At 41.0% G+C, this 24,070-nt stretch overlaps 2 protein-coding genes across 13 annotated transcripts in view; one reads left to right on the top strand and one right to left on the bottom strand.

Annotated features, from left to right (window-relative positions):
- Positions 1 to 19,305, top strand: part of C4H8orf48 (chromosome 4 C8orf48 homolog) — a 31,602-nt gene extending 12,297 nt beyond the window's left edge. For 3 of the 10 annotated variants that reach the window (XM_015860530.3, XM_085546150.1, XM_085546151.1), the window contains exons 7-8: positions 7,107 to 7,186; positions 17,184 to 19,305. In XM_015860530.3, coding sequence (XP_015716016.2) covers positions 7,107 to 7,186; positions 17,184 to 17,375 — 272 coding nt within the window. In that variant the 3' untranslated portion in view covers positions 17,376 to 19,305. Of the gene's footprint in view, positions 1 to 562; positions 1,812 to 7,106; positions 9,966 to 17,183 lie in introns of those variants that run through there. The other 7 variants (XM_085546155.1, XM_085546154.1, XR_014945661.1 and 4 more) reach the window with 6 other exon arrangements.
- LOC107312810 (uncharacterized) overlaps positions 1,733 to 24,070 on the bottom strand; it is a 49,894-nt gene continuing 27,556 nt past the window's right edge. The window contains exons 1-3 of one of the 3 annotated variants that reach the window (XR_004307237.2): positions 12,346 to 12,554; positions 5,040 to 5,084; positions 1,733 to 3,972 (exon numbers count right to left, since the gene is read on the bottom strand). Coding sequence is in view for 1 of the 3 variants with exons in the window: in XM_085546162.1 (XP_085402288.1) it covers positions 3,960 to 3,972; positions 5,040 to 5,084 (58 nt within the window). In the remaining 2 variants the exon portion in view is untranslated. Of the gene's footprint in view, positions 3,973 to 5,039; positions 5,085 to 12,345; positions 12,555 to 24,070 lie in introns of those variants that run through there. The other 2 variants (XR_001554630.3, XM_085546162.1) reach the window with 2 other exon arrangements.

The raw sequence follows: 24,070 nt of genomic DNA, 5'->3' as shown, positions 1-24,070 counted from the left end.
ATGAATTGATCCTAAGCAGATTGAACCCCAAGTGAAAACGTAACGCAACTCTAAATTCTTCAAAGCTAGTGTTCCTCATTGCTTCCTTTGTGGTTTGTTGTGGTTTCTTGTAGGCCAGTGGGTTTTATAGTCCATCGAATATTCCCTGAAAGGTGGCTTTCATTGTTAAATTGTCACTGCAGGTTATATAGCTATGTATGTAATGAGCAAGTTCCTGCTTGGCTTTTCACATTACTCTCTGATCCTTAGAAATGTTTGAACCCCTATAAATCTCCTTCTAACCTTTTAAGCCTGTTCACTTTATATACACCATCTCTGCTCCTTATTTAGCTTTGGACTACACTCCTTGTTTCTCTTGAGTCTTTTAAAGTCTCTAGTGGTCTGCGTATGGAAAAGACAAGCAGTGTTCCACAGTAATCTGTGTAGATTCTCATGAGGGCTGTCGCATATATAGAACTGCTAATGAGGAATAATTATTTGAAAACATGATTTTTGTTGTTGTTGTTTTGTTTTGTTATATATATGCTGGTAACAGATTTCCCCTCTCCTCGTTTCTCTGTAGGAAAGCTGAACCTGACATCTAAGCTCAGTCATTCTGTGGCCATGTTCCCACCCATCTGTTAGAGCATGGGACTTGATCCTTGGGGAGAAACAAGTATAAACTGCCATCTCGCTCACAATAGTTTACTGGCACTCATTGAACAGAAATGAATCTTCACTGTAATTAACTTGCCTGGATATGGATTTCCAGATAACTTTGTGCTTTAGTCACCTGCCAGGTGAAACCACAGAGCTGTGAAATACTTAGTCACTGAAAGTTTGAAGCTGGGAGGTCATCATATCCCTTCTTGGGCAGGACTATGTAGAGTAGGTGGGAGCTGGTCCCACAGCTCCTGTAATCCTTACGTTAATCTTGCATCTTTAAAGCTGTATTAGAAAATGAAATGCTTCAGGCTCCTTAGGGGCCACTGCCTTTTCTTAAATCCATCTCAGTCATATTTCTGTTGCATGGCAGGAACTGCTTAAAGAATTTCTTGTTTTTAAGCAGAACTGGTCTGATCAGGTTCTAAGAAGAGGATCTGAAGCCCTTTTGTTCATAGTAGGAGCTTGACAGAGACTTTGATCTGGTGCCATTGAGGACAAGTTGCAGTTGGAAGGGTTCACGTCTCATTACAATGCTGCTAGGTGACACAGTACCCAAATTCTTCTTCAGGAAGAATCTGAACCATCACTTTCTGTGCAGTTACTCTAAATCATATATGCAGATGTCAGGAAGAATGCTTACAGCTATGCGTATTTAAAGCATTTTGAAATATATGCGTGTTCTCCAAATTGTGATTTATTACTATTCATTATGATTTTCAGAAAATGGCTTTTATTGTCTTCACTCAGTAAAAACTAACGTCACTATAATACACGCAAATTGTAACTGCATGCAACGGTGTTCTAAATGCTGCCGTTTAGAAAAAGTATAAATAAATTTGTGAGTAGATATAAATCCTACAGATACTAAGTTAGCTGTGTCTTTATGCAACCAACTAACTGTTCCTTTTTGCCATGCAGCTGATTCTGGAGCTCTCTGCCTGCAGCAGCAGCAGCATGATCTGTGTGGGGAGAGGCTGGGAAACGAGGGGGAGTGTTTCCTTCTGTCAGTGAGGTACCAGCTCCTGTCATCGGAGGGGTCTGTAGAATTGGTCAAAATACCTTTTAAATAAAAATAAATATATATATATCCAGCTTATGGGCATGGATACCCTTTGCTTATTTATTCATTTATTCTGTAATAAAATAGCACTGTTTGTTCTCACATAGACCAGTGTGTGATCCATAAATACGTTTTAAAGTATATCTGTAGCATGTAACAGATCCCTTTAGAATATTCTGTGAAAATTCATATCTTTAGTTGATAGCACTTAAAGAACATTTACATCCTTCATCTTGACATTTTTAAATAGAACATTTTTTTTTGCCCACAGAAGTTTACAGCATCATCACAGTATTATAGCTTGTTTAAAAATACATACAGCATCAATGGTAATTGCAAGCAAGCTGTATACTTGAGCGCGGATTTTGTTTGTAATTGTACATGTTTTCTGCTTGTTAAAACAATTACATATATTAGTATTACATCCACCACTTTGTTAGAAAATATTACTTATATGCTACTCACAATAGAGCTGTCATTTTTCTGAGACATATTACAGGCTATGAAAATAGAAACACGCCATTGTATAGTTGATTTAAAAATAATTACAAGCCCAATTGGAAAAGGAAAAAAACAAGTTATGTTAGGCTTGCTCTTGATAAGATAGGTTCCGCTGACATTGGATGTCCTTAATCCACTTGTGGTTGGAATGCCACTAGCACCTCTCAGCACTGAATGATCAATGAAAGAAAACACTGACTGACCACTTGCAAGCAGACTCAGGGCTTGAGCCTGCGTGCATCTATCACCGAAGGCAAAGTTCTTCAGTTATAGGCCTGCGGGGCCAGGTGTTGCTTGCTGAATATCTGAATCTAATTTACTTAAAGTTGCAACTGGATTTCAGAATCTTCAGGTGGATGATTGGATGAGTGCAAGGTAACACAGCTCCGTTGATTTGTATCAGCTGTGTTGCTGGCATTAACCAAAGTCTGACCTTTTGCCTTCCGTGGGCCGGTGGATTTTTGAAAAGACAGGAGTAACACAGTTCAACTTTCTGTATTAGTAATACAGTAGAGATTAAAAATACACGTCTGTGTTGGTCTTACTTTGCACAAATGAGACTAAATATATAAATATATATAATAAAGCTGTAGGAAATCTCCGAACTGCTAACAACTCTTATAAATGAGATAAAACAAGGATATATTTGCTTGGAAATTTCATAGTTGCCGTTCTTTTTATTATTTCTAGGTAATGCAACAATATTTTGCTGGATCCTTTTTCTTTTTTTTTCTCTATGAAACGAGTCCAGGCGTGCTTTGAAAAATGCTCCTTTCGTGGTCTTTCTGATATTCCTCCTGTGCTTTCTGCAGTTTTTTGTCTCTGAGTTTCCACTTGTGAAAGCAGTAGGTTACTAGGGATGTCATTATCAAAGAGAAAATAATAATCAGCACTACTATCAGTGCAATAGTGGATGAGAGGGACCCCTCTAGCTGCTTATTTTCAGTGTCTCTCGTTGTGTTTAATTTAGCAAAGTTCTCATATTCTGTTGAGGCCAAAAGTGTGGGTACAGGAACTTCTTTGAACTTGGGCCTCATTGGGATTCAGTAGCTTTTCTCACTCAGTCCAGATTTCTGAAGAAGCAAGATCTATGGTTCCCTTGTCACCTGTGACGTTCATAAGACAGTTTTCTCCTCGGGTTCTCCAGGAGTAGATGAGGCTCACAAGTTTTGTTTGTTTTGGAAGCCAGATAGCATTGGGATAACAGTAAGTGCCACAAAGCTGACAGCACAAGTCATCTATATCCAGAGTTCTAAAGTCAGAAGCCTTTGTGCAATGCTCTCTACTTTATTGAGGGGTGAGGGGAAGCTGCTTGCTTGACCGCCAGTTTGTGATCCTTTATCTTTTTAATCAGATCATTGAAGAAAACGAATCAGTTTTCCAGAAACGTTGTGGTGGCACAGCTTATACTCAGGCTTAAAGAAAACCAACAACCCACAAGGTCTGCAACAAGTGTAGTTTGTATCTTGCACGTTTGTTCGGTGAGGGCTTTTTCTTTCTTTCCCCAAATATTCCTAAGAGTGTGTGAAATCAAAGGCAGATGTTTTTGTTGAGGTTGGTCCTGCTAACATCACAGGCATTAAGAAAATCAGCTACAAAACAGCACTGATGTTAATGAACAGTTTATTTTTATTTTTCCCTCTTTGATATTTGCTCTCACACTTGCCTTGTCCAGAGAGGATTTTGGTTTAGGAAGTTTGTCCTTGGTATAGTGGAGTTTAGGAGATGTCCTCACTGATTGCAAATCTGGAATCTAGAAAAATGACCTAGGTAAAAACAAATAGCATAGGATTACTAAAGAGGTAAACTCCCCTACAGGCACTGCATTACTAATTCTGATACAATTTCATTTAAGTTGGTTGGCTTTGATGCATGCTATGTGTGACAAATCCTGCAATATGTGTTCATCTGAGCACTTCTGAAGTTAGAAGAGCTGGTACAAGGAGGGGTTTGCATTGTCTGCCCTCTGCACCTCAATGTAGTTTTCAAAGCTAAACCTGATGGGGAATGAGGCTGGCCCATTCTGACTGGTTTCTGCTTCTGCTTGGGACAGTGGGATTTGGCCGAGGTTATTTTGATTTAAGGAGCTGTAAGCACTTTCAGAGCTATTTATTTCAAATAACAGATTGTTCTAAACCCCCTCCACCCCACTCCCAAATGCTTTCAGGCCAAAATTAGGTTTCAAAGATCTTGCAGAATAACTGTTTGTTCGGAGATGCTCTGTTGCATAGAATGCAATTGTAATTCATCCTCTTCATCAAAAATCTGTGTCTCATCCCACTCAGGCTAGCAGAGAACTGAGGGTCTCTTTTACTAATTAGCAGTGTTTTCAGCAGCGCATTCTTGTTAGTAATAAAGACTGTTTACTATAAATTAGTATTCTGTTGATGTTAAAAGATGTAAATGAGCAGTTCTTACCAGTTTGGAACAATATGTTCACATAGTCAAAAATAAATGCTGATTTTAAAGAGGGTTTAACAGCCAGATTTTACTGTTGCTGAGGACAAAAAATACGTGTTTGTAAAGCTCATTGAAAGTTTTTCATTTAAGAAGACAAGTGCAACAGACCATGAGTTTAATGAATGTCTACATGTTGTATTACTGGCAACGAGTATATAAGGAGATTATGAACAATAGAATATTTTAGTGCTACCTTGTTATGTATTCAGCAACTTTCTCGGGTAGCTTGAAGAAATAGCAAGAAAATAACTTAAGAAACTGAGTAAATGCCCTTGTGTTTTATGAAGTAGCTGTGTCCACCACCCGCATGGATGGAAGTCCAGGAGGGTGGAATGTCTCAGCACTGATGAAAATCAAATGATTATGTACTTGCCTGAACCTGTATTTCATCTCATCTGTATCCACAGCTATCAGATTCCTACAGGGAAGAAGTAAAGTCATTAGGCACCAGGTACTGCTCAGTACTATTCCAGATATGTGACTGGATGTTACCTTAATTCCATTTTACAGTCAGTTTAGATACACATCTTCAAAAACAAAGCAGAAATGCTTTGATTTTTAGGGTCTGCATAGCATTACTTGGGCTTAACCTGTGTTCGGGGAGAAGGAGGCTGCTTTTATGGACAAAACACTGCACTTCAGAACAGATTGACTGAGGGTTCCGTTTGTGAGTGACTGTGACCAAACCAATCAGTATCTGCCAGTAATACAGAATCATTAAGGTTTGGAAAGACCTCTAAGATCATCTAATCCAACTATACCCATTCCCACTAACTCTGTCCCTTGGTGCCGTATCTACATGTTTCTTGAAAACTTCTGGCAACGGTGATTCTACTGCTTCCCTAGGCAGCCTATTCCAGTGCCTCTCCTTCTGAGAACTTTCCTGATATCCAACCTGAACCTCCCCTGGTGCAGTTTGAAACCATTACCTCTTGTTCTATCACTAGTTACCTGAGAAAAGAAGCTGACCATCTCCACCCCCACAACCTTCTTTTAGGGAGTTGCGGAGAGTGATAAGGTCTCCCCTGAGCCTTCTCCAGACTAAACAATCCCAGTTCCTTTAGCCACTACTCATAATGCTTGTACTCCAGACCCTCCACAGCCTCATTGCTCACTCTGGACATGCTCCAGGGCCTCATTGGTTTTCTTGTAGTGAGGGGCCCAGTTTTGCAGAGCAGGACCTGTGGTTCTGGAGGATGCCTAGCTAAATGCGAGACAGCTGCATGTTCAGTGGCACCCTGAGATGCATTATAAAGAGCATCTCCAGCAACTTGAGAAGGTGATTATTCACTTGTACACAGCAGCGGAGAGACCACAGTAGCAGCAGTGGTAAATGTCATAGCATAGCTCATATTACAACATTCTACTGAGATTTTGGTTTCTGACAAAGAGTCAAACCTCTGGCATTATGCTTAAGTTTAGAGAGGACTGTTGACATTATCTGTTATTGTTGTATTAAGTACACACTCACTGAATGTATGTTTCAAGTTTCCATCTACTGAAGACTCATCTGCATGTTCTCTTGAGGAAACTTTCCATTTAAAAAAATACCCCAAACATTCTTCAGTATCTACGCTCTGATTTAATTCAAACAGAGAATAAATTGTTCTTACATTGTTGGGTTGTTTGCATGTGTGAGTCATAAGTCTACAGTGTGTTTTGTCTGAGAATTATAAATATGCAAACGAGTTTCTCAGGAATTTCCATTAACGTTTAATAGCATATATTAGAATGGCTCAGGTATTTACACAAGAGAAAAAAACAGTGATTTTTGGCCTGGAACAAACAGTGAAGTGGGTTTGTTTGAACAAACTTTTAATGCCTTTAATGAAAATGTATTAAAATATCTGTAAGCTTAATACGTGGTGTGTGTCCTCACCTAGACATGGGCTTTGTTACCATGGCTCATGTTTTCATACCTTTGTGTTTTAGCAAGCTAATATGTGAAGTAAAGCAAAAGTTCATATAAGCTCAGAAGGACAAAATGTACTCCTGATTTTGTAATGTCCTCGGGACAGCTGTTGTCTTTCGTTTGGTTTTCCAGGTTTGATTTCTGAAAGTATCATGCAACATACAAGGGAGAAACAAAGGGCATTAGTGACAAATCAATCTCAAATGTGGTTTCGGTTATTGGTGTCTGTCAAATGCTGAATTATGGAAAGAAGTAAGAATGTTGATCATCAGCTTTCTTTTTCTTTTATTTCACTGAGACTCATTGTCATTTTAAGAGGGCAAAACTTACCTCTCGGTTTGATAGTGATTTGGTAATGAATAATGTCTTTAATAAAAAGAATAATGAGAACTTATGCTGAATCCTTAAGAGCACATAAAATCAAGATGTTCATTTGGAGGCCAGACTTGCACTTGTATGTAGTTTTAGTTGCCTTTTTCGGTTTTTTTCCCTGTTAGGTTAACTCTGTTTTCTGTTTCTTTGTTTCAGCTGAAGGAATGACCACATTCCGTGAACATCTGAAATCTTCAGCTTTATTGAAAGAATTAGAGCCAGAAATTTTAAGTGAGGTACTGAAGATTTGTTGGTTTAATAGGAAGCCAATTGTTAACCTCTAGGTTAACTCATGTTTCTTTCCTCTGACTTTTAGGTTTTATTCACGAGGAAGAAAGGTTGATAAGTACATGTAAACCACTAGAAAGCGAGGCAATTTTATGATACATTTCTCAAATGAACACAAAAGCATCTTTTCAAAGATCACTGACCTGAAACTATAAACCTACTCCTTGTGAAGTAATATCAAAAATCTCTTTGATTACTGGAGGAGGAGAATCTTTGGTTTCTATCCTGTGTGTCTCTTTCATGTGCTGAAGCATACACAGCATTTTCAATTCAAATGCTGAATTCCTTCTAGCATTTCTATCATCTTTAATAAGTATTGGCTTTTTAATGTAGTTTCGGTCTTGCTTTCTTTCTGCCTTCAACTTGTAAATTTTCTGCTGCCTTTCAAATCGTATCTTCTGTTTTTATTGCATTACAGACGATTGTGCTTCCTCTCTCCATATTTGCATCTTTTTGATGTGAAAACATTTGTATGAAATGTATCCGTCATGTACTAAACCTGTTATGTAAATGATTCCTTTCTCCTCCTTCAGAGCTAGTGAAGCAAGACATCTACTAATACACTTGTGCACAAAATTGCAGATGAAAGCTGGAGTGATGGTGAGAGCAAATGAAAGCAGAGATGAGAGAGGGGGAATGGGAGAAGAGCAGAAGGGAGGAGGGACTTCAGAAAGTGAGATGTAGCAATGAGGAAGGACTTCAGAAAGTGAAGTGTAGCAGTAAGTTGCTGCTTATTTGTCATCGCATCATCTATAAACTTTTATATAAAAAGAAGGGATGGATTTCATGGGTATTTTAAATGCGTACATAAGAACACTGTAGACATTTGATAATTTTCACACTGTATAACTGGACAAGAGGAATGACTTAGAAGTAAAAGAGGGGAAATTTAGGTAAGATGTTAGGGAGAAGCTTATTCAGAAGGTGGTGAAGCACTGGCACTGCTGCCCAGGGAAGCTGTGGGTGCCCCATGTCTGGAGGCATTCAAGACTGGGCTGGATGGGGCCCTGGGCAGACTGATACAGTGGGTGACAATCCTGCCTGTGGCAGGGGGTATGAACTAGGTAACCTTCAGGGTCCCCTCCAAGCTGAGCCATTCTATGACTCTTTGATTTTCAAAATGCTTATACATACTAGTACAGATCTGCCTGTATCTTTGGATGTTTAAAATGCATTTGGAAATGTTGAGGTTTCAAGTCTGATCAGGTTTCAGCTAAGAGCCAGCTGGGTTTCAGAATTCCCAGTAGGTTCTGTGTATTTTGAGGATATGGAATTAAATAATAAACATTGGGTTGCTACAGCAGGGCAGCATACTTCAGGTGTGTTTATAATAATATCGTTGGATTTGTAAGTGTTAAGTGCCATAGATTTATTGTTTTGTTTCAGGATCACTACAACCTTCTTCTAAAATTTGTTTGTCTTCCTCGTAAATCTAAAATCAAAATGCAAAATTGATCTACGTGGGATTTTTACACTGAATCATTCCTCAGAAACTTAACTTGCGTGATACCCCTGCTATTATGTGCAGTGATAGAACAGGCAACCTCAATGCAAATTTAAACAAGTCAGTTTAGTAATTAAGGGTATAAACTTGTGCCCCTGTTTCTTACAATGCTTCACCCAATTTTTATGCCAGTGAGCAAGAAAACTCTGCTTTTAACATTCGTTCAGCCTGCTCTGTCTTCATTATACTTAGGGATTCAGTGTAAGTTTTCCTGTCTGTCATATGGTTTTGTGGCTCCTCCTCACCCATGCAAGAGGAGGGAAAGACTGCAAGTTTTGGAAGCACTTGCATTACCTCATTCCAGCATTGGTCAGATCTGTAAATCAACAGAAGGTTTAATCTCATTCCTGTTAAAGGAGTGATGTCTCTTGGGATTCTGACTCTCCCTTAAGCTGGAAAAGGCTTCGATAACTTTGAGGGACAGGCTGTGTATGACAAAAACAGCTTTAGTGCAGATCCTGATACCATCTTACCTCTGTGTTGAGAGATGCTGAGCAAAACAGCCTCTGCTGATTGGGATGGAAGCTGTAGGCTGTAAGCTCTGCTTAGGATGTTTGCTTTTTAGTGATTCCAAAACAGCTGACGTGGGCAGGTATCTATGCTTAACGTGGACTGTAAATATAACATACTGTTTTCTTGGGCATTTATTTAATAAGAACACATATGGAGCTAGTTCTGCTTTTATTTATTTATTTATTTATTTATTTATTTATTTAGGGTTTTAATTTTAATTAAGTAATTGCTGAAGAGTGGGGCAATTGAAGCAACAGACTCGTGAGACTTAAACTCTCTCTGAAATTGATACTTATCCCATGGTTTGATTAGTGACTCCTTGTGATGGCGTAACACACTCATTTAGTGTAACTCTGATTTGATAAATGCCGGTATCTTTTCAGGTGCGATTACAGCCTTCTCATAACTGCATGTTTTTGCAAATACTGCTTTTTGTGCCTGCAAAATTCAAACCCTTGTGGAAGCAGCCGATGCCTGTTACCATTAAGAAACTGCAACTAAATCATGCTTGACAAATTCCCATCTCAAATCAGTGCTAGCAAAATATACCTGCTTTGTCTGTACAGTGGTGTAAAGAAAGTTTATCATCCTGATTGATGAAATCTTAGTGTAACATTTTTAGGGTAGCTTTGAAACTGAGCATTAAAAGCTCCCAATTGGCATGCTGGCTGAGGCTTATGAATGCTGCAATAAAACATGTTGTGAAGAGACATACATGGTCTCTTAGCCCTTTCAAGTGCTCATGTCTGGGGAAGGGGTTGGAGTGTATTTTTTTGTTTTGAATTGAAAAGCAGCGCTGCATCATAGTGCTGTTCTCTGAGCAGTTGAGCAGATCTGTTCCTTTGTGTGATGTTCATTTAGAAATAGTTCTTTAAAATGCAGTGAATCCTACATTGAGATTTCTTTTCTCCAGACAGCACACAGCATTCCTCTTCTCAGAGGATGGATTTGCCAGATAAGCCACCCTCTGGTTTTCCTTATAAAGGAGCAATCTTCTATTGCCAGCTGTAAAATGTACCCTATAAAAGACACACACTTTTCTTTTTTCCCCTTTGAGACTTTTTTTCCATGGTTACTTTTTTTTCCAATTTAGTTGGTATTCATTTCTTTTGCACAACGTTCTTCCCTGTTCTTCCCACACACCCTCAAAACCAGGGGCAATTACAGCCTGTACTTAGAGAGGCAGCCTGTAAATTCTTCCTTTAGTATTTCAAATCTTGAAGTACAGACGATTCCTTCGTCCACACTGATGCTTCAACTCAGTGATTTTTCCACTTGTCTGTTTCTAGGATCAATTTGTTCTTAGGCTCTGATTTACATTTTCTTTTTGAGTCAGAGCAAATACTCACCAGTCCAGGTCCAAGTTGAATCCCAGGGTAAGTGAAAACTTGAAATCAGTTTAGAGCTGAATTCAAATGAACAAAATCCTAAGTAGCTTTGTCAAATAGGATTTGTAGGCAATCAGTTGCCTTTTCATTACAGTCTCATTTCCTTTGCAGGTGAAGAAAGATTCTGATTCTGAGCTAATTGGTTGTGAAAAGATGATGAACAAATGAGATCTGTTTATTTTTTATCCCTCTCTTGCCTCCTTTTTTAATCTTCCTTCTCATTTTTGTGTGCTGCCCTACTGCTGGTAGGGAATGCAATTACGGATGGGACACTTTACAGCCTTTCTATAAAACCTGCCAAGATTGAAACTCCCACAGGGATAACATTTTTTTAAATGTACTGAAGAGCAAGAGATTGTTTGAACATTCAAATGTTCATCCAACTCATTTAGAAAGAAAACTCTTCTCCTTCCAGCCCAGTGTGCCTGTTCTTGATGGATAGCTCCAGTCTAAGACTACAACATATTCGGGACTCTGGGGATTTTATCTTTAAAATTGTGCAAGAGAAATACCAAGTTAAAGGGTGGGAGGAAGCAGAGGGGGATGGAGGGGGAGTGATGAATGTCATTTGTGATGCAGCTACTTTGTACATTTCTGGAATTAGATCACATTTATTTCCCCATGACATGGTCTGGGACAGTCTATGTTGAAACGGAGAGTTCTAGGTAAGCAGTGAGCACCCTTCTCTGCTGCCCTCTTTTCTTCTGTCCCAGAATTAAAGCACAGGTGCTTTGTCTTTTGGGTGAAAAGAGCCAGCGTGTGGTCAGCCGGTCCCTCCTCTGAGCCTGAAGGGGTAGGCAGCTGGGGAAAATGGAGTAAAGACTTCCTTTAGGCACTCGGTGCTTATTAGTGCAGACTGACTTTTGTTTTAGCTTGAAATCACAGCCCAAACTGGGGGCAAGTTATGTGAAATGCAATTGAGGTAACACATTAGGTGCTGTGAGTGCAGTGCTTTAGCTGTGAGTGGGAGGGGATGCAGGGCACTGAGGGGGACCCCTTTGTGTGGGTTGCGGGGTTTGATGTGCATGCACAGCAAGATGTACTGACCCATTGTGGGCATGGAGGGCAAGGAGTAGGCACGTTTTGTCAGTGAGCAAAGGGCTGGGGAGCCCTGAGCTATGGGTGAGCAAAGGGCTGGGCTCCTGGGGCTATAGGTGAACAAAGAGACTGGGGGTCCTGAGCTGTGCTCCTGCAGCCCTGGATGCTGTGCTGCACAGTGCTGTGCCATGCCAGCTCCGCATGCTGGTACCGCGGTGCCGTGCCATGCCAACCCTTCATGCTTGGGTACCGGCCATGGCACCGGTTACCGCACAGTGCTGGCCCCATGTGCCAACCACCGCACCGTGCTGTCCGGTGGGAGGCTGCGGAGGGCTGAGCTGGATGCAGCTGCTCTCCAAGGCACCTGTCTGCCCAGCCAGGCAAGAAGCACGTCTGCAGTGGGCAGTTTCATCGCTCGGGCTTTTTTTGCTGCCGTGTTTTGCAAAATATAATGAGAAAATCAGCTTTATCAGGAAAACGGCTCATTACGTCGATTCCCTCTGAAAGAGGCTCACACGCCTTCCGCATAATGGGGAAGGAAGGGAGGCTTTTGACTTTGTTCATTTTAAAAAAAAAGATTGCAACCCATGCCCCCTCCTCCCTCCTATTTCTAACGAGACTCCGGTTCCGCACAAAGGATTCATCATAGCCATGCAGCACTCACCTTCTCTGGCCACATCTTCCTCAGCCTGGTGGGCTACTTTGAGATGGGGAGCATGAAGCTGGAGCCTGGCTGTGGAGCTTCCCAAGCCCCCAATGCCTGGGTGCTCTCGTGCCCCCTCGTTCCTTACAGCAGAGCAGCTGAACAGGCGCCGTACTTGTGCTGCAGCTGCGGGGAGGGTGGAACCACTCCACACACCCTCAGCAGCGCTCGCTGAGCGCAGCCAAATTTTTCAACTTTATTTAGGGGGAAGAATAGATCACATGGGGAGCTTCACCGAACGGGGAGGAGCGTGTTAGTGCAGAATCAGGTCACTAACATAAAAACCCAGGAGTTAGTCACAGACACAAAGATTAACGGTGCCAGCATAATCCAGGCATGAAAAGCAGGCTGAGACAAAGGCGAGAGATGCTTGTGGGAATTGAGTGCTTCTGTTTGCCTCCCTTATCTGTGTCATTAAACGGGGTAATCTTTTGTTCCTTTTATCAGGTGAGTTTTCCTAATTGAGTTAAGAAATAGAGTGGAACATATAAGGAATGTTTTCAGCTTCCAGCTAATTTTGAGCACGATCCCCTCAGCTGTCAATTTGGCTTTTCCACTGGCTTTTTTTTTTTTTAGTATCTCAAATGCTTGGTTTGTCCCTGTTCTGCTGTGTTGCATCAACTGGGTCCCAGATAGATACTACAGACTCATTCCAAAACGGACACATGCCCACATAAAACAGCCTCAGTTGGATAATGGTCTCCGACTCCAAGCTTTTATCTCTTGCTCAGACAAAGGAAGGCTGCTGGCTGATCCCATATTGCCCCACTGGCTGAGAATTAAGTTTCTGACACGTTTTTCTCTGATCTGGCATTCCTGAGGAGACAGTAAAGCTATGAGGAGTGTACGTAAAGCAGGTGTCCCTGTGTGCCAAGGACTGCAGCACGATTCCTACTACTTTTAATATGCATTTTAATTTATCATCAGTGATGCGTTAAAAAAGCTTTTGATGTATTTAGGTTATTTAGAAACCCAAACTCAAATGCAGATTCCTAAATGCGGTTACCAAAATGCACATCTATCTTGTGAAGAAGTGGGCCTGACTTCGATAGGTGCTAAGCAACTGTTCTGCATTTCCGCCTGCTTTTACGTCACATCCCACCTTCTGCCTCCTTCCTCCTGTCCACATTTGTAAGAAGAAATAAACTTGGGAATGTAGGCTGTCTTCTTCTTTGCTTACAGAATCATCCTACCCCAAAGAACCCAAAATTCCAGACAAGGGGAAATCAGGAATGCAGTGGCTTGCTGCTACAAAGGCAAGAGGCTCCATTTCTATGGTTTGTATAAAGCTGCAGGACTTGTGCACTGTGTGCCCCAGAATTACTCAGTCATCTAACAGTTGCACCTGTCTACAGAGTAATTGTGCCTCCTTCACCCTGCAGACATATCAGCTATATCAACAAAATGTTGATTCCCGGCAACTTGCTAATGAAGGGCTCAGGTTAGTTTGTAGGGTCCTCTGGGTTGGGTGTCATGTTAGTCGAGCTACCAAACCAAGAAAAACAACCTGTCAGTATAAATCAAAATCCATAGCTCTGAATTCTCTGCAGGTGTATCTATATACCTTAGGCTTATTGCTCTTGTTTCCCCAAGCCTTGGCTGTAAAGGGGCAGCCTGTGCCTGTTGCGGGCTGCCTGCTGGCTGTGGTCTCCTAAAGGAATGGAGGAGTACAACTGCTCAGAGTGGAGCAGAGAATAGCAGTTGGTTTCTTTATAAAGCAGATCAGCGAAGTGTAGAAAAAGCGCTTTGCATCTTTGCTACAATACAGATGTACTGAAAACACAGTTTGAAGCTGTCCCTGTGCTTTAAATTAAAAAAAAAAATAAAATAAATTGTGTATTTCAGAGCTAGTCTTGCAGGGAACCTGTTGGTTTTTGACCTGGAAATTGACCTCTGTGTGCAGCATTCATTCTAGGTGAACAGATACCTGATTTTCAGCAGAGGTGTATGAGTTGTTAGAGATATTTTCTGTGGTTTTAATTTGTTTTTATGTGCAAAGTCCAGGCAATACAAATTTCTACAAGTGTGTATTAGTTCAAAGATATTCTTTTTCCTCCCTTTTTAGTTATATTTAACTTTCCCCGATATTTTTGCTTCTGAACTTATAAGTAAGCCAATATGGAACATCTGAAAACAGTCCAATATGTTTCTATGCTACACTGAGTCTTTTTTTTTCAGATTCTTGTCCTTAATATCCAGTGTGTCTAAGAAACTGAAATTCCTCCCGCTATCAGATTTAGCACTTTCTGTATCCAAGGCTTGTAAGAGGTCAGAAGCTGTCAGGCATTATGAAGACTGTGGCCATGTTGGAGGGTTATTGACAAACTGAACCAATCTCTGTGTAGTATGGCACTGTCTCCTCCAGGAAATCACCTGTTTTCCAGGACATCAGTGGTTCGATAAATATTTTATGTCATGGTTAAGCCCACAGATCTAACTAAGTCAGCAGTGATATATGAAAGCCCTGCTGATTTGAATGGGACTTTCACAAGCACAAAAATACCTTGGTCTATCTCTTGACAGTGAATGCTATTGGAATTTCATTGGAGCCATTATAAGGCCTCAAGATGTTCTAATGGTAATTGAAGAGATAGGAGAAAAATGAGCATTTGTTACTCCTTGAGAAGATCTTCAAGCTTTGAAAAATTGCCCAAAGCTTTTCTCCCAGCCTGCAGTGAAGTGCTCCTTATTCATCACTGCAAAAATCGCTGATGACCCAGTCAGATTGTTGACACTTCCATTACTGCTTCTATTTTAGATGTTGTAATTAGTAATTTTTCATGTTTCCAGTTTGTCCTTTCTCTTAGAAATTTAAACTACAGTGTCGAATTAAAGCACATCGTTTACTGATGATACAGATCGAATAGTGTAGGTACCTGGTACAAAGGGATTATTCCAAGCTAATGTGTTTTATTTTCCTGCCTTCAGTGTTGTCAAAGTGTTATCTCACTATGTAAAGACTGAGCTAAGACATTACACATAATACGTCAGCATTTCACCTTGGTGCAGTGAGAAAGGAGCATGGCTTTACTTGTGTAGAATAGAGCAGGCATACATTAAGAAAGAATTATTACGAGCAAGGTTTCTTATCAGAGCCAGGCCATCTAATTCCTCTTCTTCTGATAAAGTTAAACATACTGACTCCAGTGGAAGAGTAAAATTTACTACCAAGAATAACAAAATGAATATGCACTATGCAGAAAGTTTCAATGCTTCTGTATTGTTCTTCCCTTCAATCTTGAGGAGGAAGTTTGATTTTATGAGTAGAGATAAAGTTTATTTAAAAGACCAAATCAGTTAACAGTGCATTTCTTAGATAAGCACATAAAGGCTGATTGGCTTACTGCAGTATTGCTGGTATATCTGTCAGCATCACTAATTTCAATTGAGTGCACCCTGATCATAGAGCATGGAATGAGTGTTAGGATTTCTAAAGGTACTTTTGGTTGGATTAGTGGACTAGAGTTGAACTCTATGGTCTGTGTGGGTCCTTTCCAATTTGGGGTATTGTATGATTCCATGGCTCTTCTGCTCTTGCTGTACATGAGTAGCTCTGAAATGGCTCCTGAAGGTGCCAGACAGTCCCTGAATTCTTTATTCCAGGAGAGAAGAAAGCAGGAGATGGTATGGTCGGAGAATAGAAGATAAATAAAGCTGAGGAAGTAAATCAAGAGTTCCTGATTTATCACTGCAGTTTTTTTTTAGAGTAGGGAGAAACGCACTGACATTGAAAAGTTTTAGAGTTCCTGTTAATGGATGGAAATGCTTCTGTGTGTAGCATGTTGTTCTCTTGTAGAATTCATTGGTGCAGTGAATTCCACTAAGGTTGAAAGCTTTGAAGGATTTCGGTAGAAGTGTCAATGCAGAAATGAAAGCATCCATAATTACAGGCAGCACACTTTTATTGTGGCTTCCAGTCGTAAGATGAGTGCAACTTTGCAGATGCAAAGAGAAAATTCCCTTTGGGGCAGGTTTTCTGTTTCAAGTTTCTTCTGTATGAGTAAGAGCATGAAACAGTTCTGGACTGTCCTTATTGCATTATGCCTCTATGAGGTGAGGAATTAATTCTGGTTCGACAACAACAGTATATAATCATAGAATCATAGAATGGCCTGGCTTGAAAAGGACCATAAAGACCATCTAGTTTCAACCCTCCTGCCATGGGCAGGGTTGCCAACCTCTAAACCAGGCTGCCCAGAGCCACATCCAGCCTGGCCTTGACGCAGAATTCTCCAGTGAGGTTAACACTGGTGTATAGGTGCATAAAATTCTAGTGCTAGCACTAGCGAGTAGAGAGCCAGTGTGTGTCTTTCACAGGATCAAAACTCTCCTGAAAACAGCTTGAAGCAAATAATAAATGTGCCAGAAGTATGAAATACAATCAGAGTGTTCTAATCCACACAGTATAGGTACATCTTGTCTCACACTGCTGCACTGCAAAGGTCAAAACTGCTAAAGAAGCTGTCATGCTCTTTGAAATGACATGGAGTAATCCCAGAATAGATCTCTACCAGCACCAGCCTTGTCACTTCTTGGATTTTCTTTTGTTGCTTGTCTGGCCTTACGTAGAGTGCTGGCTGAATTTAAACATGCCACTGGACAGTATGTCTCATTGATGTAACAGCTGGTTACTCACGCACGTGGACTTCCATATTCTATCCGTACCCTCTTGTGTTTTGTTTCTTCTCCATCTCTGCCTTTCTTTTAAAATAGAAATACAGAAGCTTTCAGAGCACGGGAAAGCTGTATGCAACAGTTGGCAGATCTGCGGTTAACAGTCTCTCATTTTCTCTCACTAGGAGAAAGACAACGGCTGCCTTACTGCACAGACTGCCTGGAAGCCCAGCCCAGAGGTCCTGCTAGGTGGGCTCTTCTGCAGAGCTGCTCCCTGGGATGGAGCTGCAGGAAAAGGGAGTTCTGGTCAGCTGCTCGCTGTAAACCCCACTTCTCCATCTTCTAATCTCACTTCTACCCTCACATCCACATATTAGGACACAGAGTGGGATTAGCATTTTGGATTATTTTACAGAGGAGGAGCTTGTTAAATGCCTGGGACAGTCTCTTGTGGTAGCTGCTGTGTGCTGGTGTGCATTGTTTTTGTGGTCGTGCTGATTGTTCTAGTCTGGCAGGAGCTTGGATTTAAGAGGATGCAAAGAGTGCTCACTCAAGCTGCTTAAATTCTCTCGGGCTTCTGGAGAGCCTGTATTCTAAAGACACTTCCTTCATTTCTTTTGAAGACTGAACTAGCTGTACCTGCTAGATGCTGCTGCCCACGATAATCTGTGCCACCCTCCCAGCACATTCTCTCTCATACTCCAGGGGCAGCCTGCAGTGTTATCCTGTGCATCCATCTCTGTTCTCTCTTCCCTTGCCAAGAGATCTGTATGTCTTCTTTTTTGCACTTAACTCTCATTCCCACTAAATCAGTGCCCCTGATAAGCCAAACCACAGGCATCTGTGTATCTTGCACTGTACCCTGCTGGTTCCCTTTTTTCCTGCCAGGAATGATATAGTTCTTCACAAAGATGCCTGGAGGCAGAAGTACAAACAGAAAAACATCAGTTTGAGTGCATGGTATCTTATCTCTTAGTATGGACTAATGGTCATCAGTTAATTGTTCTGTTCCTGAGTTTTCCTCAAGCTTTTTGCTTAGGCTCTGTTTTTCAATTGAATTGTTTGGAACAATTTGCCAAACATGTAATTCTGTCAACTGTGTGTGTCTCTCTTTTTTTGGTCTTTTCTTCTGAGGCCAAGTTATATGTGCTAGTACTGTACAGACTACAAGTTAACTCGCCCATGAAGATAAATGTGCCGGTCTCCTACAAATGGCAGCAAACATGGTCTCCTTCAGAGAGCATTCAGAGGGAGAAGACAAATTTTAGTGACTAAATTGACCTTAGAGGAATCTTATCTCTCTCTATGGGCAAGGAAGGTTGGGGAACTGTGTTTTCTAGAGCAGTGCTGGAGCCCTGTGACAGCTTAAGCCTAAGCTTTCATCTGCAGTGCTTCTTATCTTCATAAGCACATCACTAGGCCTCATTATTAACACAGTTAAATGTGCTCTTGGAAAGCTTGATTTAATTTCTAACTTTACTACCAAGATTCTAATGTGAAGTTGCTGAAAACGAAACCTTTGTGAAGTGTTCATTAACTGAATGTTCCTCATTTTCTGGATACTCAATTTGAGATGATATCTGATTTGCAGCAGCTCTGTATACTTAGAGCTGCAGCTGAAAGTGAGTTTTCAGCATTTAAAGCACCATATAATGCTAAGTGTGCTACAAAAAGAATGCTCTCGTTTTCTAAATTGGATATCCCAAATTAATGAATACTTTTATAACACAGAAACTTTCTAATCATTTCTTCAACAGTCTATCCAGACAAAATGGAAATGTTGGGACAATAAATTTGCTAAAAATGTATTCCTAATGTGCACCTTAGAAAAGCTATGAATAAATTAATCATATGCTCTCCAAGTAGAGCTCGAGTTTGGTGAAGCAAAGTGGGTTAAACTAAGCAGAGATGAAATGATCTTGTTCTGTAATAAGCATTCAATCAAGGAGCTGTTCAACTGTTTCTGAGTAACCCCCCGTGGAGGCAAGCCATCAGAAATGGGCTGCACGCTAAACAGCAAGAAGAAAACATATTTTGAATAGCTGCTCATTAACTGAGAATCATACATCCTCTACACTGGTTGAGGCGAGGGTCCTGAGAAACAAATTGTATTTGATCATGTAAGTGAAGGCGGCAGCACACTGTGTGACACGAAAGATTCAAATTAAGGTTGAATAGGCAATTTGAATTCTGGCATTTCTTAATTTTTGACTTAGCATTCTCAATAACGTTCTTTTAACTTGGAATGTTGTGTGTAATGTATATATAAATGTTGTTTTTAAATAAAACTGGTTTGTCTCCAAGTCATGTCATCTTCACACTGCCTGCTGTTACCATTTCTAAAGGAGAAGCAGCTGGTGTGCTAAAAGAAGTTATGGACTTTGAAATCCTGCAAGGTTAGGAACTGAGTGGTTGGAGGGAGATATTTGCAGAAGATGCCATCTTTTCTGGCATGCTAAATAACTCCCACTGTTTTCCACACTGTATTTAATGTTTCCCCACTGTATTTAATGGAGCAAAGTATAAACATTTGCTTTGAGGTGTTTTGTGGCTGTAGTCTGCAAGTAACCCTAAGAGTAACTTAATGGGGCTCCGTGGTTGGGGATTCTCAGTGGTTTCTCTGCCCACTTCATAAAAGGGAAGAGTTCTTCATAATAGGCAGCTGCAAGCTTGGCATGGGATCTGAGAGTCCAACCGAGCTCAACTGGCTCAGCTGTTACCAGCAGGAAAGGTTCTGTAATCCAAATTCAGTTAACTGCTCTGTTCATTGTGTTTAGACCAGAACAGGATCTAGCTCCCACTCTGATAGCTCTGCAGGCTCCGCTGTGCTGAAGAAGGGCAAAATACTCCAAATAGGTGATAATCACATGAGCGAGCAGGTGCATGTTTGACCACCAGAGCAGAGCTGGTAAGGAACAATGTGTGGTTTTTTTGTCTGTTTTCTTTGAAATAAATTCATTTTTAAAGTATCTCTTTAGTCATTATGGAAACTGTAGGCTTGTTTTGTTTTGTGCAATTCAGCATCACATAGAACATATATGAGAACTGACAAGTTTCTCTTGTTCTTCCCCATAGTATTGACACAAAAGAGGGCAATTTGCAACTCCTTACAGAGGACCAGTAGATACATTACTGTAGTAAGGTGTAAGAATAATTCTAGTTCTTTTAAGGGATCTCCTATTTAATGGTTATTGGGTGTTCATTGTGTGCCGTGGTCAAAGTTCATTCAGAATTGTTCCTAGGAGTGGAACACAAATTGATCAGGAGAACCAGGGAGAATGTTTTGCCCAGCATACTGCACTAGCTGAAAGGTTGTTCTTCCTTTACTATGAGTTTCATCATGTACAACAGCATGTCATGGAAATGTAACCAGCTTTTAGACCAAGATTATAGTGACGTTATTGAGACTGTCTTTATTAGAATAGGACTTAGTGGTCACCACAGAACTTGGTCTGTAATGTGTAACAAGCTCTATGTATATATACTTTCAAAGCTATTCTTTGACTGATTCAGATGTTCCCATGTGCTTATGCTGAAGGGAATGTTCTGCCTTTGGAGCTGGGATCCTGGAAGTCAGTATGAGATTGCTGCAGAAGACTCTGTGCTTAGCTTGTATCCTAGGGCACAAATCATAGCTGGAAAGATGAGAAAATATAGCTCCAGAGATGAGATTTGGAAAGTCACAAATTGCATGTGCTACCTCGTTATGATATATGTGCATATATATCAGCAAGAAAATGACTCTGTGTAGGAAGAGATGGAACTCAGTGCTCTGGGTATTTAAAAGAATCAGGCATGCTTATAAATTACCAGGAAAGGTTTCTGAATGGGAACTGCGTGCTGCGGGTTCTGACAGCAGCAGTCAGACTCAGCAGTTCTTAACGATCATTTTGCTGTTTTGGGCACAAGTGGCTTCAATGTTGAATTGGCCGCTGTACAAGAAGATTTGGGTTTGAGCTCCAAACAAGACTTTGGACACAGATTTAAAGTACCCAATGAGATCATACTGCTGTTACTAGGTTCCGTTAGCAGTGCTGTATTGACATTCAGGTTCACTGAAGATGCAGTACAGTCTTACACCACATTTCTGTTGACTTTTGTTTAGGCAAGGGGTGCATTTTCATCTCTCACATGTGAATCATTAGTGTAGAGCAAATGAGCTAACAGTCTGTTCTCCCAGTCAAGGTGCTCCTTGCTGCAAGAGGTTGTTCTAAGGAGAATTACTGTTTCTTTGCTCTATTCAGCCTCTTGTTTTCATGAAATGTGATTTTCCCTGAACCCTTCTGAAATTGGATTTAATTGTCCAATGGCTTTGGAAGTTCTTATTGGCATGACAGCTCTAGGAGGACATATGCAGATGATCACCAGAGGAACCCAGACTGCAGGGCGCTGGGACTAAGCCTGGATTACTGCTGCTGTTGTGAGCCCAGCTTTAGTTCCAAAGCAGTTTCTCTCTCTGTGAGACATGATAAATGTGACAAGGTTTTGATCTGTTTCTATTTCGTTCTTTGTCTTCTTTTCCCAACAGTAGGTCTGAAGCTGTTCAGGTATGGAGCTTTATTAGATGTTTATACCCATGTGCTAGATGAGCCACGTATCTACATAAGCCTTTGAATTTATGTGTGCATGTGTCTTGGTCTTTGTATTCACAGTTATGTTTCCTCTTCACAATGGGGGAAGAAAAAGTAACTTGAAACCCGTGCTAACTCCTGAAATGTGTTGTTGGCTCATTTGCACATCTATCACTTGTTAGATTTCACAAGCCCTAGTGCTTCTCCCCCTTTCAGATTTATTCTGAAGAGCTTTGTTCTTCCTGCTCCAAACACCAGATGCTACTGTATTTTCTGGATGTCTGAACTCTCCACTCAAAGCCTGTCAATGTCTTTTGTATAGCTATTACGTGTAGCTAACTTGAAAGTGGTATTTGTTTAACACGTTGCTCCATGGTATGATTTTTCTTTCTTTTAATTTTGCTAGTAGAAATTCCCATCGCAGCTGCATTTGTGCTGGAACAACAGGATTTATACTGGGATAGCTAATGTCAGTAATCTCATTCAAGAATATGAGAAGATGTGTGATGCAGAAGCCCGTGTGTCAGCAAACGTAGCCTTTTTGTGGCATTTGTTTTCCTCGAGCAGGTAGTTCTGTTGTATTATACAAAGTACAACATTACTGGTGCAGTTTCATTCACTTTGGAGCTCTTAAACAGCAAGGGAGGCCTTATGAGGATTCCACAGCCTATGCGTTTTTAACCTGAAAAATAAGAAATGAATCTATACTGGAGAGGTTTGCTGACTTTAATATTGCCAAGCTGCAGATTTCTGCTGAAGATGAAATTAATAGCAGCAAAAGAAGCCATCTGACTGCTGGGAAATTGGCTTAAGACAACCACACAAGGACATACTGGCTGCTGTGAATGTCGCCTCCCCGAAAGGGTGTGAGGTGTAACTAATAGGTGGCTGTTAATAGGTAATATATTGCTTTGTTCGTAAGGATGTCTTCTACTGATAAGAATCAATACGGCAGTAGATGTAAATAATGAGGTATAATATACCCTGAAGGAAAATTTTTCCAAGGCTTTGCCTATTAAAAGCCAGAGAGCTGTGGGTGCTGCATCCCTGGAGGTGCTCCAGGCTGGGCTGGATGGTGCCCTGGGCAGCCTAATCTGATGGGGGAATATCTGTGACCCCCATACAGGGGCTGGATCTGGATGGGCTTAAAATCCTCTCCAACCCAAGCTGTTCTGTGATACTGCAATAACACACCTGGAGTAGACAAGTCTGGATACCTATTTTACGGAACGTTTTTGAAATAATAAGTGGCACTGAGAATTTTTACATTAAGCTTTGGTGTGTTGAGATGCAGATTCAGGACTTTGCAAGGAGAGCTGCAGCAAACAAATATCAGTGATTAAATAAAACCCTACCAGAATGCCGCTTCTCAGTAGACTGCCTTCTTTTGTAGTGGTGAAAAGAGCTCAGTCAGTCTTCATCATGATAGAGCTGCTTAAGCTGGTATTTCACATGCACAGCCCATGTCTCAGCATCTGCGGAGCACCCAGAGCACATGATCCAGATGTACACACCTCTCTGAACTGCAATCAGCAGGCTTTCTGAGCTGCAAGAGGTACAAGCCTTTAAGCAGTTTAAACTGCTGCTTCCTACTGGCCTCCTTGGAATTAAATCACTTGACTCAGTAATTGGCATGTCCTCGCTGCCTGGAGCCTTAATACTTTTAATGATGTCCAAACAAATTAGCTATTAAACACGTTATGAAGAAGCTCAGTGGGAACTGACTCGAGTAAGCTGAGGATCAAAGCATGGAGCTGTAAAATGAGTCCTGAAGTGCTAATAACTTCTAATAACTTTTAAAGAGAGAGAATTAGATTGTGGGAAGAGCAGCTGTGTTGTATGCTGGTGTCTCAAAGAGCAGCACGGTTGGGATGTACTGCTGTTTGTATTCTGACCAGAGAAACTAGTGAGAAAGCATGAAACTAGCATGGGTGGTTTTAAGAAGCTCCAAACTAAAGATGAAAGAAGCAGCAGGCAGGATGATCTGCTCTCAGTGCACCAGGCATGTCTGCATAGCCCCTTAAAGATGATGATATGCATCTTGCTGTTATTTCAATTCCTTCTTGCCCTTAAGATGCAGCAGCAGGGGATGATGTTGGTCTGGCCTGTCCTGAAGAGCAGGTGAACCCAGGCAAAGCCATTGCCAGATGTGTGTCACCTGCTTGAATGGGGGCTGTTCGACCTGCACAGCTTGAATCCTTACCAGTATATGCGAGATGAGAATCCAGTATATGCAAAAGGAGAACCTAGATGGTTCCCTTCTGTCTCACATGCTTAGAAAGGAACACCCTCTTTCTGTATACTCGGTGGATTCAGTAAAATGCTCAAGGCTCGAGGCACAAAACCCCTCCTGCTCAGAGCTATCTCAGAAACTGGCGTGGCTTTTCCCTTCCTGCCTTTATTCCTCTTCATCTGCTTTCTTGTCTTTGCTCCCTCTAGTGTTCCCACGTTGGTGCTGTTTTGCTCTCCTGCCCTAGGCCAGGAGATTCAGTATGAAGCTC

This window comes from Coturnix japonica, chromosome 4 (assembly GCF_054131305.1).
Source record: "Coturnix japonica strain WE chromosome 4, WE-NBRP24, whole genome shotgun sequence".
NCBI classification, from domain to species: Eukaryota; Metazoa; Chordata; class Aves; order Galliformes; family Phasianidae; genus Coturnix; species Coturnix japonica.
This window is presented reverse-complemented; position numbering and strand designations above follow the sequence as displayed.